Below are 19831 nucleotides of genomic sequence, written 5' to 3'. Positions count from 1 at the left end.
AGTCGTAAGATAAAGACCAATTTACATCGACTTTAGATGTTTATTGGTAGTAAATTTGACCAACTTTATTTATTTATTTTCGAATTTTGTATTTATTTACGAATTTTATATATTAATTAAAATTAAATATTTAAATTTAGTTTGATTTAATTATTTAAAATTTGATAAAATTAAAAGAAAATATTTAACATCCGTAAACATAATAATATCCATAATATAAAACATTCAAAATACAAATTAATTAAAACCAAAAAAAAACTAAGCATTAAGGTTTATTTTGTCGAAGAAGTCGGATGATGTGCCGGAGGTAGAAGCTGATGGATCCGGCTGTCCGAGAAAGGTACTCACGTAAGAGTTTCTAGGCGCAAGGTTCCTAAGTCTCTTTCTACCGCCAGCCATAGCATCATCGTCAAACTGAAAAAAAAAACCAAAAACAATAGATGGTTATAAGCAATTCAAATTTTTATATAAAAATAATCTAAACGTATTCTAATTCCATCATAATCGAACTCCATCCTAATCTACTTCCATCCTAAACTAATTCCAAACCTAATCTAATCACCTAAGTAACCACCTAAAACTAAAACAAAAAAAAAAACTTACCTAGAGAGAGAAGAGAAGCCGTTGTTAGAGAGAAGGGAATGAGCAACCAAATGGCTTCGCGAGGTTTGAGTACATATAGAGTTTTGGTGTTAGTCGTAAATGGGTTGTAATATTACGATCAATGAGAGACTAGCAGTCGTAAAGGAGACGTAAATTTATGACCAATGGGGGACCAAATAATATTACGACCAATTAGGGACTAAATAATTTTTTTATTTACGACCAATTAAGGACTAATAGTCGTAAAGAAGAATTAAAACTACGACCAATGCGGGACGAAATCCTTTACGACCAATTAGGGACCAATGTGAGAAGAATTAAGATTAGTCGTAACTGAGTCGTACTTTACAACTAATTAGCTTTGTTTCGTGTTTATACCCTAAAACCGAAACCCCAAATCCAAAACCCCAAACATCATAAGTTTTATACACTTCTAAACCCCAAAGTACAAAGATTTTCTTTAAACTAAGTTTATATATAATTGAGCAAACAAGATAATAAGTTATATATTATTTTTATGCAATACAAAGAGTTTAATAATATAATAAAACACAAACATTGCAACATAATCAAACTCGATCACTCGTCATCAGAAACATAATCCACTTCATCATTTTCTTCAAATTCATCTTCGTTGGGTTCGTCTGTTGCATCGTCTGGAAGTTCTTCATATCCCTGGTTGTGTGGATCAACAAGTAAGATATCATTTGTAGCTTGCTCAGGTACTTCTACTTCATTTACGGCATCAGTCAAGACTCGGCCCCGAGGTGTAACTTTTATAGCGGCTAACCAAGATATTCTAGATTGTATAATCCTCGGGTATGGAATAAAACAAACTTGGTTTGCTTGAGATGCCAATATGTAGGGTTCAAATGTGTTGTACCTCCGTGTAGCATTTATATCAACAACTCCAAACTTGCTATACCAAACACCTCTATTGGCGGTGGGGTCAAACCAGTCATATTTGAAAAGAACGCATTTCAGCTTTACCAGGCCGGGGAACTCCACTTCGATGATCTCTTGAAAGATTCCATAGAAATCAGTTTCACCTTTCACACATACTCCATAGTTCATTGTTGCTCGCCGATTTCGATATTCGTAAGTGTGAAAAGTGTAGCCTCGTGTGAAATACATAGATGATGTGGTGACCTTAGCGACTGGACCTTGTATCAATTCGTGAAACCACCGAGGATAGAATGGATCATCATAATCAACTTGGATCATCAACATATATATATAACTTCATTAGTTATAATAAATAACATATTTACGTTTGATAATAACTTAACCACGAATATGCAACTACGTTTCTCGTAAATTGGTTGTTAATCGGATGGTAGCTTGTCAATGTAATTTATTCGTACATTTATGACCACATTACGACTACCTGAAAGTGTGGTCGTAAAAACGAAGTTAGTTTACGACCAATTTACGACTAAATCTTTAAGTAACAAAATTACGTGTAAGTTACGACGGACTTTAACATAGTCGTAAGTTAGACATAATGTCGAAGTTAATTTACGACTACACATTTGTAGTCGTTACTCTCACATTTTCTTGTAGGGTCTTACTATAGCCGAACTAAACCAAAAACTAAAAGAAATGAAAAACAAAAACGTATAAAATACATGGAACTGCCAAACCTTGGTCTGATGCAGTGTTTATAGAACAACAAGATTAATAAGAAGTCCTTCTCTTATTCACTCAATCAAAAGCTCAAAATCACAAGTCTCAAGTCACACACATTCGCATATCAATATGCGTCCATATATATAGGACATTATCAATTCCTATTTCAACTAACATTAAGTTTCCTAATCCTATTAAGATAAACACAACTTCATTAAAAGAAAAGGAAACTTATATCACAAGCTTTATCCAAGCTTATCCAACATTCTCCCCCTTAAGTTTGAGCTCATCATTGCATACATCTTTGATCCCAATAAGATCTCTCATTTCTTTGAACTTTGTTCTTCCAAGCGATTTAGTTAGGATGTCTGCTTTCTGTTCACTTCCCGGGACATGTTCAACTTCAACTTGCTCGTTCTCAACACATTCTCGAATAAAATGAAACCTTCTGTGAATGTGTTTACTTCGCCCATGAAACACCGGATTTTTCGTAAGAGCAATCGCGGACTTGTTGTCAACCATGATAACTACACGTTTGCTTTCTTCTCCAATGGTTTCACTTAGAAGTTCCTGCAACCAAATGGCTTGTTTTGCTGCCTCCGTTGCGGCCATGAACTCGGCTTCACATGATTAGAGAGCTACTATCTCTTGTTTTGTGGAACTCCAGGTAATAGGACTCTCTCCATAATAGAATACTAGATTTTGACCCGCACGCCCGTGCGGGTGTATTTTTTTAAAAAAAATATGATGTATGAAGCTATTTGCTTTTTATGTCACTATTTAGAGTTGGGCAAAAAACTCAAATTCGAAGAATCGAACCGATCCGATTCCAATCCAAATAAGTAGTACTAAATCCGAACCAGATTTGATTAAATATCTTAATTATTCAAAATTTTGGTATTTGAAGAATTGAAATCTAATCCGATCTGAACCGAATTATTTTTAATATATATAAAAACATCCAAAATATTTATGATACTTTTAAGTTCGCATAAATGCTTGAAAATATATACAAATAATTAAACGTAAATATCTTAAATAGTTAAAAAAACTAAAAACTCCAAAAATACTTAAATAATTATTAATTCTCTATCCAAATATTTAAACCAAACTTATTTAAATTGGTTATCCAAATCAGAACCAAATCCTCAAAGATCTGAATTAAACACGAAATCTCAAAAAGACCCGAAAACGAACCCGAACGCCCACCCATAATCACTATTATATATATATATATATGTGTGTGTTATCATAGGTTACAAAATATGTCTTATCATATAATTAATCGTATTTTATACGTACCATCAAATAAGTTTTCTTATAATTAATAATATTTTATATGTACAATCATATAAATAATCACATATATTATATTTTAAAATTTAATGTGAAATATAAAAACCATAATTTTAGTTGGTGTTTGAAATTGGGCTTTGTATTGTATTTTTATTATATATATTGAAAACATTTTTATAATAGTTACTGAAAAATATGTTAGTAAAAATCAAATTTTGAATATATGTAAATTTTTTAATTAATTTTTGATATAAATTAATTTTAAGTTATTATTTTGATTTGAATATATATATCAAGTAACATAGACCCATTATTTTTTAATATAATATAATGGACTTTCAATTTTTTTATTAGCATAAACCCATTATTTTTTTTTCTAATTTACTATTATCCATATTTCCAAACAGTACTAATTTTTTTAACTACTATCTACATTACCAAACAATCCCATTTTGTACTTGAGTTTTAATAAGATAGATGTGACCACTAGTACTTTTACCATCATCAATATCAACGTTGTGGGAACTATCACTGTAACCTATCAATTTCGCATCTCTTCCACGCAAATAATGGAGACCAAGGGAACAAGTACCTCGTAGATATCTGAGAATCTGTTTAAGAGCCGCGCCGTGAGATGCTCTAGGGTCCTGCATGTATCGAGAGAGCACACCGACGCTGAATGATAGGTCCGGACGCGTATGCAATAGATACCGTAAACATCCAATGGCCCGTCGATATTCCCTTTCATCAACCTTTTCCTCAGTAATCGACTTCGAGAACGTTGCATTCAGTTCCAATGGTACATGAGTTAAGTTGCACTGACTCATTCCCGTTTCCTCGAGTATCTTGCGAGCGTATTGATCCTGCTTGAGTATGATCCCACCTTCGTATTGAACTACTTCTATGCCCAAGTAATATGTTAACTTGCCAAGGTCACTCATTTCGAACTTAGACGCCATCTCCTGCTTGAATTCATTGATATCTTTGTGAGAGGAACCCGTGACCAGTAGATCATCTACGTAAACAACCACGACTAGCACCCTCTTGTTTTCTTCCTTCCGATACAGAGACGGTTCTTTAGAGCAACGGTGGAAGCACAGCTCGCGCAAGATCTTGTTGAGCTTTATGTTCCATGCTCTTGGCGCTTGTCGCAATCCATACAGAGCTTTCTTTAGCTTATAGACCTTTCGCTCTTCACCTGAAACAATGAAACCCTCTGGTTGATTAACATAAACTTCCTCCTTTAGTTCTCCGTTCAAAAATGCAGTTTTGACATCAAGATGGTGTATCTCCCATCCGTGTGATGCTGCCATTGCGATGATCAGTCTGATCGTTTCAATACGAGCCACAGGAGCGAAAACTTCTTCATAATCTACCCCATGTCGTTGAACGTATCCTTTTGCCACCAACCGAGCTTTATATTTACTGATAGTTCCATCTGCGTTTCGTTTGATTTTGAAAACCCACTAAAGTCCTATGGGTTTAACTCCTGCAGGCAACTCAACAAGATCCCAAGTGTTATTCTTCTCTATAGAATGAATCTCATCCTTGCACGCATCGATCCATACTTTCATCTCCTTTGCCTCAACGAAACTCCACGGTTCATCATTAATAACCATCAAGAGCCTTTCACTTTCTACTTCAGCAAACAGAATATAATCATCAAGGTAAGAGGGTTTGTTACTGATTCTCGTTGATCGTCTTGGTTGGGGCTGATGGTCTTCTTCTTCTTCGCTTTCGTTAATACCTTCATAATCACCATCGTGGTTTGTCACGTTAATATTTCCATTATCATCGTCATCATCATCAACAAGACCTTCAGCTTCGCGTTCACCATTACTAAGACGTCTCAAGTTGATCTCATATTCTTCATCAACGAACCCATCAAGACCTTTGTTGTTGTTCCACTTCCATTCTTTATTTTCCTCAAATATGACGTCGCGACTCACCACAATCCTCTTGTTCATAGGGTCAAATAGTCGGTAGGCTTTTGATCCTGGTTCGGTTCCAAGATGAATCAGAACCCTAGTCCTATCATCGAGTTTCTTTCTTCCGGGTGTTTCTGTTCTTGCATAGCATACACAACCGAATACCTTTAGATGCGATAGGTTTGGTTTTCGACCTTTAAAAGCCTCATAAGGTGTTTTTCCTTCTAGTGATCTCGTTGCTACTATGTTGATTAGGTAGGTCGCATGTCTAACGGCTTCACCCCATAGATGATTTGGCATATTCATATGCTTTAAGATGCTCCTAGTCATCTCTAGGAGGGTTCGGTTTCGTCGCTCTACCACCCCGTTTTGCTGAGGTGAGTATGGGGCTGTTAGTTGTCTGTTCACGCCATGTTTCTCACAATAGGATCGAAACTCATTAGAGGTAAACTCACCACCTCGATCAGTTCGGAAATTCCTTAGCTCTTCACGTGTTTCTTGTTCGACAAGTCTTTTGAAAGTTTTAAATTTTTCGAGGGCTTCACTCTTTTCTTTTATCAGAACCGTCCACATGTAGCGTGAGTGGTCATCAATAAGAACAAATACATATCGGTTATGTGATGGTGTCGAAGGCGAGATAGGTCCACAAAGATCAGCGTGCACTAGTTCAAGAACTTTTGTTGCTCGGAAGTGGGTTGCTTGTGGGAACGGTTTTCTGTTCTGCTTTCCACGAAGACATGATACACAAGTGTCCGTGTGTCGACTGATGGAGGGTAGACCCGTAACGAGTACTTTGTTAGCCATCATTCTCATCTTTTCGCGATTGATATGGCCTAAGCGGGCATGCCATATCTCTCCATCTCCACCATCTTTTACTCGCAGACATTGGATAAGATCAACTTGTAGAATTACTTTGTATAAGCGGTTCTTTGTTCGTGTTGTTTTGACCATCCTTTGTCCTTCCCGATCATAGAGAGTTAGTGTGTCATTTTTCATACGTATTTCACATCCTGCCTCAGTTGCTTGTCCCAAGCTAACAATGTTACTGCGTAGTGATGGTATGTAATAGACGTTCTTCAGTATCTTCTTTTCGCCATTCTTGATAATGAATCTAATTGATCCTTTACCCTTGATGTCAATTCTTGAGTCATCTCCAAAACGAACGTTTCCGGTGATAGTTTCATCAAGCTCACAGAAAAACATACGATTGCCACTCATATGATTACTAGCGCCGTTATCAAGATACCATACCTCCATTGTATCTAATTCAGCCTCAAAGGTTGCTGGATTGACCCTTTTCTCATTCAAATAGACTACTTCATGCATCATGAGAATATCAGCTTCTTCGGTATCATCATCTTTCTTCTCAACCGTCTCTTGTAGCTTTAGGTGTTTGTCGGGACAGTCTGTGGCGTAATGCCCTTGCTTATCACACTTGAAACAGGTAATATGTGAGGCATCTCCACCACGTCCTTGTCTATATGCTTCACGCTGTTGTTGAAACGTCCCGCGACCACGACCTCTTCCGCGCCAATTAGATCGACCACTGCGACCCCGACCTCTAGAGTTATAGCCATAGCCCTCAGAGGTCGTATCAGCATTGGTATACATCAGCTTTCCGGTATCCTCATGTGTTTCTTCTTCCTCGTCAGCAATTCTTTCTTCAAACGCTTTTAATCTCCCTACAATATCTTCAAAGGGTGTGGTATTGAGATCAAGCATTTGTTCGAGAGAAGCCACCATATGAATGTATTTCTTTCTTGGCAAACACTTTAAGAATTTTTTCACCAGCTTTGGTTCTTCTATCGTTTCTCCTAAAGAGGCAGATTTGGAGGAGATTTCAGATAGCTTTCCGGCAAACACATCGATTGTATCTTCATCTTTCATCTTGAGTCTATCAAATTCAGTCATTAGGGTTTGAAGTCTAGCTTCTTTTACCCGCTCAGCTCCTACATGTCTAGCCTTTATAGCCTCCCATATTGCTTTCGCGGTGTCTAGGTCGCCGACTTGCATGATCAAACCTTCGGGTATCGATTGAAACAAAAGTGCAGTTGCCATATTGTTCTTCTTCTCGTCCTTGGTTCCGGGGTCTATTGCTTCCCAAACTTCGCTAACCTTGAGTGCAATTTTCATTCGCATAGCCCAGACAGTATAGTTTGTGGTAGTGAGCATAGGGTATTTGATGGTTGTTGGTCCGGCTTCCTTGGGTGATACGATTCCATCTTTAACATCTGCCATGTTCGTTTGTTAATTTTTTTCAAAGAATCTTTGATTGCTCTGATACCAAATATAGAACAACAAGATTAATAAGAAGTCCTTCTCTTATTCACTCAATCAAAAGCTCAAAATCACAAGTCTCAAGTCACACACATTTGCATATCAATATGCGTCCATATATATAGGACTTTATCAATTCCTATTTCAACTAACATTAAGTTTCCTAATCCTATTAAGATAAACACAACTTCATTAAAAGAAAAGGAAACTTATATCACAAGCTTTATCCAAGCTTATCCAACAGTGTTGTGTTTGATAAGAATCTTATAGCTTCATGGTATAGCAGAAAGTCTCCTCTTTCTCGTACAAGGCATGATTGTATGTTTTCAGTTTCCTTGTCAAGACATCACCCTAGATGGATTTTTCTTTTAATATTTTTAATCTCGTTAGGTAATTTTGTTGATATCAAGTAAGATATTCAGATACCAGTGCTTTGTTTTGAAGAAAAGCTTGAATTATCCTTAATTTTAGTGGCATCTGATTAGGTGCGAGTGACACATTGTGCCGTTTTTGAACGAAGAGAAAACAGCATGAAGTTCATTGATCTGGCTCGGGAACGATGATAAACAGTTGAAGCTAACTAGGTATTTGGTCAGTACGAGTAATCACTACCAAACACTTGAATTAAGCAAAAGGCAAAATTGTCGATACTTCCCAGGTCATACACCGCCATGGCCACCGCTTCAATCTTCTCCACAGTCAACACAGATTCGACACATCTCTTTAACTCCTCTTCTCCGATCATCGGGAAGCTATCACCTTCAAATTCCAACTCCGTCAGATCCACGGTTACATTTTCCAGGAAAACCCTAACTCCAATCCGATTCTCTTCATCTCCCGCTGATCACTCCCCCGCCGCCGCCATCACTTCTCCCACCGTGGAGGGAATCGCCACCCGATCCAAAACCTCATTGAAATCCCGCCTCCAAGGAGGCGAAACTCTCTACGGCATGTTCTTGCTCTCCTTTTCGCCGACTCTAGCCGAGATCGCTGCTCACTCCGGCTACGATTACGTCGTCGTTGACATGGAACACGGCCACGGCGGCATACCGGAAGCTCTAGACTGCATCCGAGCTCTTAACGCCGCCGGTGTAGCCGCCGTTCTTCGCTTACCGGAGAACTGTCCTACATGGGCCAAAAAGGCCTTAGATCTAGGCCCACAGGGAATCATGTTTCCGATGATCGAATCTCGCAAGGACGCGACCAAAGCGGTGTCGTATTGCCGGTTTCCTCCCGACGGGATCCGTGGTTCGGCGCACACGGTGGTGCGAGCGTCCAAGTACGGAATCGACGAAGGGTATTTAGGTAATTACGCTGACGAGTTACTCATCATGTGCCAGGTGGAGTCAGCCGAAGGAGTGAAGAAAGTTGATGAGATCGCAGCCGTCGATGGTGTTGACTGCGTGCAGATGGGACCGTTGGATCTGAGCGCGAGCATAGGATACTTGTGGGACCCGGGGCATAAGAAAGTGAGAGAGATGATGAGGAGAGCGGAGAAGGCGGTGCTGACGTCAGATCCAGCGAAAGGCGGGGCCTACTTGTCAGGGTTCGCCATGCCACACGACGGACCTGCCGCGATCCGGGAACGTGGTTATAACATGGTGGCCGGAGCCGTCGATATTGGGCTGTTCAGGAACGCTGCTGTGGAAGATGTCAGGAGATTCAAGATGGGTTTGGTCAACGAATCGGACGGCGAAGATTCGTTGGATAACGGGAAGGATGTTGACGATGAGAAGTACTGGAGCGAATAAGCATGTAATTCCGTCACAGTTTCTTAAAAATAAAATGTGATTTTGCGTTTTTCAATGTTTCGTTAATGTTGTTTGGTCAATGTTTTTATTAGAATCATGTCACAAATGTTTAACTCTTTCATAAACCAACATGATCACGGTCGTTAGCTAATCAGAGACTGCACTTTCAACGGTCTAGATCCACAAAATTAACAAAGCTGAGACTTTTGGCTCTAATTTTTCTTTTTGCCTCTAACTGGTTTCGTTTGAGCTATGGCCTGTTTAATTAAAAAGAACATTCATTTGGTTGTTTTTGAACACGGGTTGTGCAGGATTCGTGGATGAGTCTAACTTCAAAATGGATTTTAGATTTTTTTTTTCTTTTAGAGCACATGTAGTGGTTGGAGATAGCAATATAAATAATTATTAGTTTTGGTATTTATCTTGTTTGGTTACACATTCAAATTTAGTCTTAAAACAAAATTAGTCATTTCGAAAATAACATGCGTCTTTGGTGTTTTTGAGAGTTCTTGGAAATATTTCTTTAAGAAACCGGTTCTTGTAAACTTTTGCTTCTCATATTTTTAATTTAATTCTCTAGATACTTTCTAAAAGAACTAGCATTGTGGGTTGACTTTAAAAGTGTTTTTAAAGTTTTTCATCTTGGTTACATTTTGATAGCAATGAATTCTCGAATAATCGTACTGACTACTAAACCTATCTTAATTTTATGGGTTTTAGTTGAAAAATGTTATTGTCACTGTTACAATGTTCGTTAGTGTTGTTTTGCCTTTGCTAAGGCTTCAAAAAAGCTTTTTCCTTGCATTTTCATAAAGATTTAGATTACAAGCATGCCACAAAATGTTACCTTTCAAAAGTCAACATGATCACGGTCGTTAGCTCAACAAAGCTAGGATTATTCGCTCTAGTTTTTTTTTTCCTTTCAATTCAATTAAGCTGTGATTGAGTCAACCGCCATTGGTTCGTTGTCTGTCTCCATTGTTGAAGCTCTTGGTGGTGATGGTGGTTGCACATCTACGTCGGGGTATGATGCCTTAAACCGAGCTCGAAGACCTTCGTTTATTAACCGGACTCCACTTAGCTGGTTCCCAAGTGACAGCCATCTATAGACCCAAAAGGTTCACAACCACCACAACATCAGCAAACAAATCATGTCTACTAATCATATGACAATAAGTATTATTAACATTACCCGGCATGAGCATTGTGCATACGGGCAAATAACTCTAGCTTTCTTGCTCTTGGCATGATCCTCTCTAACATTGCATACATCTGTTACGGTAACAAACTGGTTCAACCATTTTTTTCACAAGAAGCCTCCAAAGTCATATACAAAAAAAGGTAATAAGGACAAACCTCGTCTGGCTTCCGACTTGTCTCCCTAACCTCTGCAACAATCACATCAGTGTCGATGTTTCTGTTGACTTCTGGGTTTCCTTTGATTCCAACCAGACAATGCTCTTTGCTATGGTTGAGCCAGTGACCTGTTCTTCCTGTTCGTATAATACGTTGAAGCTGATTCGTTTTCACCCATATGATCTCTTCCACTCGCTTATATCCCCAATGCTCCAAACTTTAACCAAAAACAAAGCATAAAGAAACTTCCAACAAAAAAGGGGAATCATATGTAGAGAAAATTCAAAGTACCATTCGCGGCCTAGCTCCATTGCACGACCGGTGACCCAGAGGAAGATCAAACCGTCAGTCTGCAGCGAGGGAACATTGAGTGAACGCATCTCGTCATCAGCCATTGTTCCATATGGAAGTTCCATGTGAATGTCCCATGGTGGATCCGCCATAACAACTCCAAAAGTTCCCAAAATGTCCATTCTAAAGTTACGGATGTCGCAGTTAATCCATTGTGCCTCACCAAGTTCAGCTTCCGAACAGTAATCAGCACGAAGAGGCTTCAGTGCCTTATCTGGACCAGCCATCATTGCGTCAGCCATGTCAAGCTCGTAATGCACGTATTTGCAAGTCTGTCCGAATCCAAAAAAAAAACACTGCTCAATTACCGTTTATCTACATGAGATGAACCGAAGTAAAGAGAGTTACCTTCATGTGACGACAAGTATCGAGAAAGGAACAGTCTCCTAGGCTGACGTCCGTATGTGAAGCAATTAGTCGACGAAAATGTCTCTGAAAGCATATTATAAGTCATAAGAACTACGCATCTACTGGTCAAGCACCATAGACATCAAAACAAAAACGCAAACCTTGGTGCAGGCAAAGTGGGCACCACACTGAAGACGGCAATCCTCTTTAGTTAAATACCTACAGTAATACTTAACCTGTGACCCTCCTTTGCTTTTAAACTGTGAAGAGCATAACAAATACACCAGTCATTCACAAGAACCAATCGAAATATGTGATAAAAACAAAGAAAACGTAACATGTAGACGAGTTGAGGCAAGTGAAGTCATAACAAACACACAAGTTTTGAAAAGAGAGATCACAGAATCCATAACTATCATCACCCAAACAGAAGAACAAGCATCTTTGCTTTTCACCTTGTAGTAATTCCAACACAATACTGAGTACTCCGATTCTTGAGAACTAACCATACATCTTAAAATATTCACATTCAAGTAGGGAAACACAAATGGAGTAGTATTTTCTCCCATGTAATCAACATAACTTATCAAATAAGTTGTGAACAATAGTAAGGAAAGCTTCTAAACTCGCATACACATTCCATAAGAAGCTAAAATAAAGAGGGTGTTTACCTTAGCAGCAGTAGCGGCTTCTTTGGCGGTAGGACGGTGAATGAGATCAAGCAACTCCTCGCCAGCCCTGGACTGCTGCTTCTCCTTAAAAGACTTCTTACTGAGAAGAGCCTCAACGTCTTTCAAATCATCATCCTCGCTTCTAACCTTGTGATTCACCGGCACTGGCAAAGGCAAAGGCAGAGGAAACGGTGGTGGCCTACCCATCATCCCCATCGGATGATGATGATGATGCATCCCCATCATCCCTGCATTCATCATCGGCCACATCTCGGGTCTCGGAAAATTACCCGACCCGGAAACCCCAAACCCGCCATTGCCGGAGGAGACCGTGGAGTTGTTGTTATTCGGGGCTTCCACGACCCGACCCGATTCGTTAAAACTCTCGGGAAGCTCCTTGAGCAACCTGGTTCGATCAATAGCCAGGACCATGATTCGAGCCGTCCCATTCACCTCGAACTCCTCCAACTCAACCGAACCGTTCTCTTCCGCTATCGACTTGAGAGCAGTCTCTACGGCCTGAATGGCCCCACACTCTCCACCCAAGTCACGCAGCGCTGCTTTCTCCGCGGGTCTCGCGTTCTGGTCATTCTCGAGCTTCCTCCCCACACTCGACGAATCCGTCGCCGACCATGGTACTCGCTGGAGCAAACACTCGGCCACCATTGCTCTCACCAGAGCCATCGGGCTCCCACTCGATCCATCTGCTTCGGCGCCGGAGCCACCGGAATCGATAAGCGTCGGCGGTTGCGAGTCGTGACCTTGTTGGGGGTCTGATTTGACGATGGGGTGGTGCTTCTTGGGTTCGGGCAAAGGAGGCGTGGCGGCGAAAGGTCGTTTCGTGAAGGAAGAGATGAGGCGGAGAGAGAGATCGAGAGAGGGGACTATGTCGGGGACTAGGGATTGGAGAGACGAGAGGAGATCCAAGTGTGCGTCGTGCTGCGTTCGGATTCGATTCTCCAATCGAGCTCTCATGTCTTTGACGGCCGTGATTGTGGCGTCTTCGTTTCTCTCCGCTTCTGTTTCCATTGCCTCTGATTAACTTACAACGGAGAGAGACTTTGAGCAGTGTTGGGAAAGCTTAAAGAGTTAATAAAAAAAGAAAAGGGGGTTTAGGAAATACGACGCCGTAAAGCATATGGATCTCGTCTGCTTTTTTTTAGGTTAAACATTGATCAGATGTGAACGCTCGATAACGGAAACAAGTCTATTTCTCCCGTTTAATTACGACTGTTTTATTATTCCTTTATTTCCAACACATTGTAACCAGCTCTCTACACCTACCAATCATTAAACTTTTCCATGCCATTCCATCTTGTTTATTGGTATTTGGTACAGTTGCATAATTTGAAAATTTCCAATGTGTCTATGAACTGAAATCTCGAGCAATATCTGTTGCTGATAAAGCTATCTCCGAAAGATGCCACCATGCAGCAACGAACATGTGGAGACGAAGATTCAAGCGTGCTGCTTCATTTGATTGAAGGAAAATCGTCATCTTATTATCCATCTTGTAAGTATACGTAGCTTGCCCATATATATAAACTATTGATATATATACTTAGGATTGCAACAGCAGTGTTACGATCCTAAAAGATTCATTGTTAGTGGTTAAACTAAAAGACTTTCTATAGGATATCTAATTCCGAAAGAGAATTGCAATCAATTTTTTCATGTTCAGAAAACTAAAATATTTGCGTGGTTCAGCCGTAAATTATAGGTAGTTCAGGTTTAGACTTTAGATACTTTACCCGAAAAATGTTAACGGAGGTTGGACTATTTAGACACGGCTTACTCATTTGACATCTCTGATCATGTGAGAGGCAACGTCAAACGTACACTTGAGGATAATCCACTAAAGTAATTGAAGTTAATATTATTAAATGCTAATGTCATATCATTAGATGGATTAAGTGGAAACGTTAAAAATGCTTCCAAGTTATTACAACAAGAGGAGGAGGGACACAAAACAAGAACATCATATCTCTCTACACATTTTGACTAATTTTCTTACTACTTTTACACTTGTTCTTGCAAAAGTGTTACAAAGATCGATATTATAAACTATTACTCGTTTCACTTGTCCTCATTTCTCGTTTCACATTGTTCGCCTCATTCTCTAGTTAAGATGCTTGCATTTTATCCAAAAAAACTAGCTAGGCGGACCCGATCTTTTAGGTATTCTAACTTATAATTTTTAACAGTTGTAGTCTCTCCTACAACATGGTCAAAAACAAATAACAGAATAAAAATCAAACCAAACTGTTGAATACTTTCCAATTTATACACAATACTCTCACAATGTAAATGAGAGAAGGAAACGTATGCACCAAATCCACCAGCCAAACTTTAGCATCGCAACGGCCTCCGCCATTCCCCAACTGAACTGAGCCGAAAACGCTTTTACGTATAAAGTGGGCAGCCATCAACAATAATATTAGCAGCGGTTGGACACGAGGCCAAAGGGCAACCATCAAGCTCATTTCCCCACCAATCCAAACTCACATTCTCAAGTCCCAAACACATATAAAGCAAAACACCCATAAATGCTAATCCAGCATCCAATGCTCCTGACAAAACATAATTATACCTCTGCCATAGATGTGGTCTGTATCTAAACACAACAAATCCAGATAAGAATCCGGCAAGAAGCCATGTTGTGTAGTTCACAGCTGTTGCGGGTGGCATCGAGCTGATTGCACTAATAAGAACTGGCATGTTTATAAGCTTGATCCACTGCTGTCTGGGGAACATCCTTGAGGCTAACCATACAAGAACTGGAGCAATAGCTCCCACGAGGAAGAACCAGTTAACAGATTTGTATAAACCAAGATCTCCAAATATTCTACGTGGTCCTATAAGTCCCCATATCACAGATGCATCGTAGAAGACTTTATCGCTTGGACATGTCCAAACCGAGTTAGAAATTGAATCACATATGTTGGGGATGGTCTCCATTAGCCACCAAGCCGTTACGAGGTACACCAAACATGATAAAAGTGTTCCAACGATCTAAAATAGATCATTTATGTGTGAGTATAACTTAAAACCTTAACAAGTGGTATGATGTAATTGAAAATAGAGAGTGTAACCTGTGCCATGAACATATTTCTAGGTGGAATCTTCATGTAGTGACCAAGTTTGAAGTCTTGAAGAAATAAGACGGCTTGTTTCATGCTTATGTATCCATATACTTTAAAGCACATATTTGCGACTGGGTATCCTGGGTAGATATATCCTATGATATATTCTGTAATAATGTTCAATCCTGGAGCCTACAAAATACAAAATATATCCAAATAAATTGACATAGCTATAATCAAGATCATCTTTTAGAATATGAAAGTGGTGTATTGGCACATAACATTTGAGAAACATTTGATTATAACATTTACTCAAATTCATTTAGTTATCTGTTTTACCTGGTTGGTGATAGCGGTTAGGATACCGATAGGAAGTGTAAAGATAATGGCGACTGAACATGCCAAGAGAACACCCCACCATGGTAACTGAAGTTGGTCTATGTAATACTCACAAGCAAAGATTGTGACACTAATATTGATAGCGAGAATACACCAAAACCACCACTCTGGGACTGCCTTGTACCTTCTCATCAGTCTCGTGTGTATGTCTATTTTCTTCTCTTTAAAACTCTGTTTGCTTTGGTCCCATATCTCCCTACAAAAAACCATTGACAATCTTAACATAACCAAGAACCATTCATGTGCCAAATCCAAAAATATACAATAATTGTAACTTGATATATGTGTAATAATCTATGAGCTTATACCTTCCATGGAAGAGAGAGACGTGGACGATGGTAGCGCTTAGAGCGGCAAAGCCAATACCGTAACTGATGGCGAAGAAAGTGCTCAGATACAAAGGGCCTTCACGCTCGTAAGCTTGAAGGTCAAGGTGGAACTTAGAGTCTATAATGGATGTGATATTGTACTTTGAACCTTCGCTTGTGAAAAGAGAGCTCGAATATAAAGGGAAGGTTTTGGCCTTAAACACATCAAGCCAATAGCATATTGGTACCACGACGTATATCGCGAGCACAAATCCTACACCCACATTAGCAGTTGCGAACCTGATAAAAACAGATGACACATAGTTGTTGTAATACCAAACTAAATTGAATCTAAACCAAGATAAAACCATATATTCAGGCATTTGGTTGTTGGGTTTAGTCTTCTTTTTATGTTATTTTGACTTTGATAAGTGATGGTCAACTTGAAACTAAAATTTCTTTGTTTGATTTACTTTGAAAACTTTGTCTCATTGGGGTTGGTTTGGATTAATAACTAGTGAATAATTATCATAGAAATAATAAAAAAAACCAATCAGATTATATACAAATTTCGGTTTATTTCTAGCCTACACTGGAGTGAGTTTGGACTAACCATGGACTAGCAAGTGGACTACCCAAATAAGAGGAAATGGTTGACCAGTCGAGTCCTATGGCTCCAACACCTAAGCCATGGAGACCCGACCCGATCTGTTGGGCCATGACTGATGTTGGAAAGAACCAGCAAACCCACGACAATGACGTCAACATCTGAAATAAGTATCCCGGAAACACATAATATGCGAAACTGCAGACAAATGCTATCACGAAGAACTGTGTACGTGTCAGTCCGCCTTTTGTCCGTTCTTCTTTCTCATGCAACGCTCTGTCATTTTAACAAACCACAAAACAATATGTTATTTATTGACACAATTTACAAATGATTGGTTAATGGAAATATCATCTACTTGGACAGCTTAAACCACATCTATAAGGAAAAGTTATTATATTTACATCAATTATAATTATTGGCTTAGAAAACAAACAACTACAAAAATGTATAGAAAACGTCATATGATTGTACTTTTCGAAGACGTCCAACATTTAATGTGAAACTTGGGTCCCATGTGCTTTTACATACTGTATTATTAAATACTAGTTTAGTCAACCAACTTTTTTAAAAAGTTCAAACTAATTTTCACAGCATCTCTAATAGATCATTCTACTTTTTTTTTAAATGAGTAACTATATAGTGAAATTGGGTTCTACTTCAATATTATTACATACTAAAGTAAAAAACAAAACGATGAACAAAAATAAATAATTTGTTTTATTTATAAAATAAACTTATTTACATTACCATAAAGTAAAAAATGGAGTAAAATTATATATTTTTTTACTCCAAACTCTATTTTAAAGAATAAAATTGAAGATTTTTAAAATATAAAATAGAATGAAGATGAAGATGATATAACTTTACCAAAGCGACATGCATGGCCAAATAAAAACCTCGTGATTAAATGTTTACCCCTACAGTAAAATTTTTAAGTTTAGAACTCAATTTTATTTGTTTTGTGTTCAAGAAAAAAATAATATTGGTGAGTATATGGGGATTGGATATATGATCTAGCATTTACTATGATAATTCAGAACTTTATAATGCCACAATCATAAAGTTGAAATGGCATCTCCATAAATTTTCTGAAATTTGGAAAAACACAATAAATTCCTTTTGTTTTGTTTTGTTTTGTATACAGAAAATATCGAAAACTCAAGAGAGAAACGTGAAAAACACTCAAAGAGTATTTACCTAAAGAGTGAAACTTGAACAAGATTGGCCGGCCACCACATCTCCGCCGGTTCAACCAGGTATTTCCTGAATATTCCGGCCCAACCAAACCCTAAAACCTAAACATAATCACACTTTCCATGAGAACCAATAAACTCGATCCAACTCCAAACTTTTTTTTTAACAACACTTAAATTCTTTTTATAACGAAAAAGCTCAAAAAAGGAAAGAAGAAGCCTGAAATACGAACTTGGGTGGTAACGATAACAACGAAAGAGACAAAGAAGGTTATGTTTTTCATATAAAACGCCTTCACAACGGTGACGACGTGAATGGCGTAAACAGATCCAGCTCCGGCGTTAGCGAAAATAGTGATCAACACATGCTCTTTCACATTAAATGGACCTGAAAATTAATCAAAACATAACAAACTTTCAAAGTGTATAACCAACCAACGTGGATTGATTGATCCATTGTGAGATTTAAGGCTGGCCGGTCCTCCACAGAGAAACAAAACATTGACTTTAACATCAAAAGTTTTAGTAGGTAATATGTATGGATCATTTGGTCTATAAATTAATTTAAAATATATATATATATATATATTGATTATTTAGTTTCTAGCTCACAAATTTCAATGCCGGGTCTTGGTGAGATTTCTAAAATTTGGATTTATATGATATATCTACCTGGATTCAACGTGAATTCCCATTTTGACCCTTGGAGGAAGACTCTGTCGGAGATTTTTGCCGCCATGAGACGACCAAGAGGCACGACGGCGATTTGGGCAGAGATGGCGGAGATTGAGAGAGGCTCTCTTCTGTACCAGAAAAACTGATTGAGAAAGGACAAGAGGATACACGAAAGAGTTCCTAAGACCCACATGCGGAATGTTAGCACAGGTAATGAAGGGTCATCTGTTGTCGGAACGGTGAGAGCTACTTCTCGTATTGGAGAGTTCTCTTCTTCTTCTCCTTCCTCGTTGCAGGAGATTGGTAAACAGAGATCCTCTGCTTCCTCTCTGGTTTCGCATGATGAAGATGATGAGGCTGGTGATGGGTTTGTCAGATCTTTGACTTTTGTTACTGTAACGAAATATTTGTTAGTTAGCAACTGAAATTATATGAAATTAATATAAGAAATGAGAATTATAATTACGTAGAGGAAGAACTTGTTCTGATTCTTCCATGGCTGTGTGTTCTTCTTCTTCTTCTTGCTCTGTTTCTTCTTCTTCTTGTTTTTGTTTTTACTTCTTCGTTGAGATTTTAATCTGACAGGCTGTCTATGTTCTAGTCTTCTTCACGTCTTGTGAAAGAGTTGTCTCATTTTTAAATAATTTATTGAAAATATGTAAATTACAATTTTTTTTAATCACAAATTGCTTTTCTTTTGTGGAATTCTTATTTTATTTTAATAGCGGTACGTTGGAAACGTGATATAAATAAAAATCATCCAAAAACTCATTTTTTTTATCAACTATCATCCAAAAACTCTATAATGTATATTCTTCTTTTTATTTGGTGTTTGACAACTAGTTTGTTTTCCAATAGATTTCGTTTAATATCAACATTTTTTTCTCTTTAAATCAACTAATTTTTTTCCTAAGACATTTTGTGGTCTTTTTGTAAAGCTAACAGAGCTTCTGCATTAATATCAACTCATTAAGCTTATCATGCTTTATCGGCTGTTTTTTTCTTTTTGCCAAAAACATCATGTTTGGTTTAGTGTTTCAGTTATTGTTGATATATTGGATATTTAATACAGTTATTAGTTTTTATTTATTCAATATATCTAAATACATGATAAATAGAATGCCTCTGAGAAAAGAACATAATTATTATAATTACCCATATACAATCAACTCTTTGTTAGGATGAAAATTTAAAATCATGATATATATTCAATTAATTTAGAGTCCTATTTTTATCTACCTATAAATGTTATCATTTAAATTTTATGCTCTAACTGGTAACCATTAAAAAAAAAGAATAAAAAGGAAATAAATAAAATAAGAGTAAAAACTATTCATCTTCTAATTTGATAAG

The 19831-nt window shown here is 38.0% G+C and overlaps 3 protein-coding genes across 3 annotated transcripts; 1 reads left to right on the top strand and 2 right to left on the bottom strand.

The window, feature by feature from the left end:
* The first annotated feature begins 8302 nt into the window (after nt 1-8302).
* On the top strand, nt 8303-9635 carry LOC106391768 (2-keto-3-deoxy-L-rhamnonate aldolase). The gene has a single exon (XM_013832468.3). The coding sequence runs from the start codon at nt 8405-8407 to the stop codon at nt 9482-9484; it is 1080 nt and encodes a 359-aa protein (XP_013687922.2). The 5' UTR covers nt 8303-8404; the 3' UTR covers nt 9485-9635.
* A 630-nt stretch (nt 9636-10265) lies between these two features.
* LOC106391767 (N6-adenosine-methyltransferase MT-A70-like) lies at nt 10266-13311 on the bottom strand. Its single transcript, XM_013832467.3, has 7 exons — nt 12211-13311; nt 11701-11799; nt 11540-11623; nt 11132-11463; nt 10841-11057; nt 10677-10756; nt 10266-10587 (listed from the first exon to the last, which is right to left on the bottom strand). The coding sequence occupies exons 1-7, from the start codon at nt 13237-13239 to the stop codon at nt 10416-10418; spliced, it is 2013 nt and encodes a 670-aa protein (XP_013687921.1). The 5' UTR covers nt 13240-13311; the 3' UTR covers nt 10266-10415.
* Nucleotides 13312-14382: 1071 nt separating this feature from the next.
* On the bottom strand, nt 14383-19152 carry LOC106391766 (oligopeptide transporter 7). The gene is made up of 9 exons (XM_013832466.3): nt 18945-19152; nt 18476-18871; nt 18037-18191; nt 17808-17905; nt 16614-16883; nt 16001-16300; nt 15633-15888; nt 15303-15485; nt 14383-15222 (listed from the first exon to the last, which is right to left on the bottom strand). Exons 1-9 carry the CDS (start codon nt 18973-18975, stop codon nt 14614-14616), a joined length of 2298 nt encoding a protein of 765 aa, XP_013687920.2. The 5' UTR covers nt 18976-19152; the 3' UTR covers nt 14383-14613.
* Nucleotides 19153-19831: the final 679 nt, after the last annotated feature.

Source organism: Brassica napus, chromosome A9 (assembly GCF_020379485.1).
Source record: "Brassica napus cultivar Da-Ae chromosome A9, Da-Ae, whole genome shotgun sequence".
In the NCBI taxonomy this organism is placed as follows: domain Eukaryota; kingdom Viridiplantae; phylum Streptophyta; class Magnoliopsida; order Brassicales; family Brassicaceae; genus Brassica; species Brassica napus.
The sequence above is the reverse complement of the archived record's forward strand: the minus strand, read 5'-3'. Positions and strand labels throughout refer to the sequence as shown.

What these genes read in the sequence shown, in the direction of transcription:
- LOC106391768 (XM_013832468.3), top strand. Translation starts at nt 8,405, where the DNA reads ATGGCCACCGCTTCAATCTTCTCCACAGTCAACACAGATTCGACACAT.
- LOC106391766 (XM_013832466.3), bottom strand. Translation starts at nt 18,975, where the DNA reads ATGGAAGAATCAGAACAAGTTCTTCCTCTAC. An exon ending in GGAATTCACGTTGAATCCAG is followed by an intron (nt 18,192 to 18,475) that starts GTAGATATATCA and finishes ATTAATTTTCAG; the next exon opens with GTCCATTTAATGTGAAAGAG. An exon ending in GAAATATGTTCATGGCACAG is followed by an intron (nt 15,223 to 15,302) that starts GTTACACTCTCT and finishes GATCTATTTTAG; the next exon opens with ATCGTTGGAACACTTTTATC.
- LOC106391767 (XM_013832467.3), bottom strand. Translation starts at nt 13,239, where the DNA reads ATGGAAACAGAAGCGGAGAGAAACGAAGACGCCACAATCACGGCCGTC. An exon ending in AAGCCGCTACTGCTGCTAAG is followed by an intron (nt 11,800 to 12,210) that starts GTAAACACCCTC and finishes TGCTCTTCACAG; the next exon opens with TTTAAAAGCAAAGGAGGGTC. An exon ending in CCCACTTTGCCTGCACCAAG is followed by an intron (nt 11,624 to 11,700) that starts GTTTGCGTTTTT and finishes ATATGCTTTCAG; the next exon opens with AGACATTTTCGTCGACTAAT.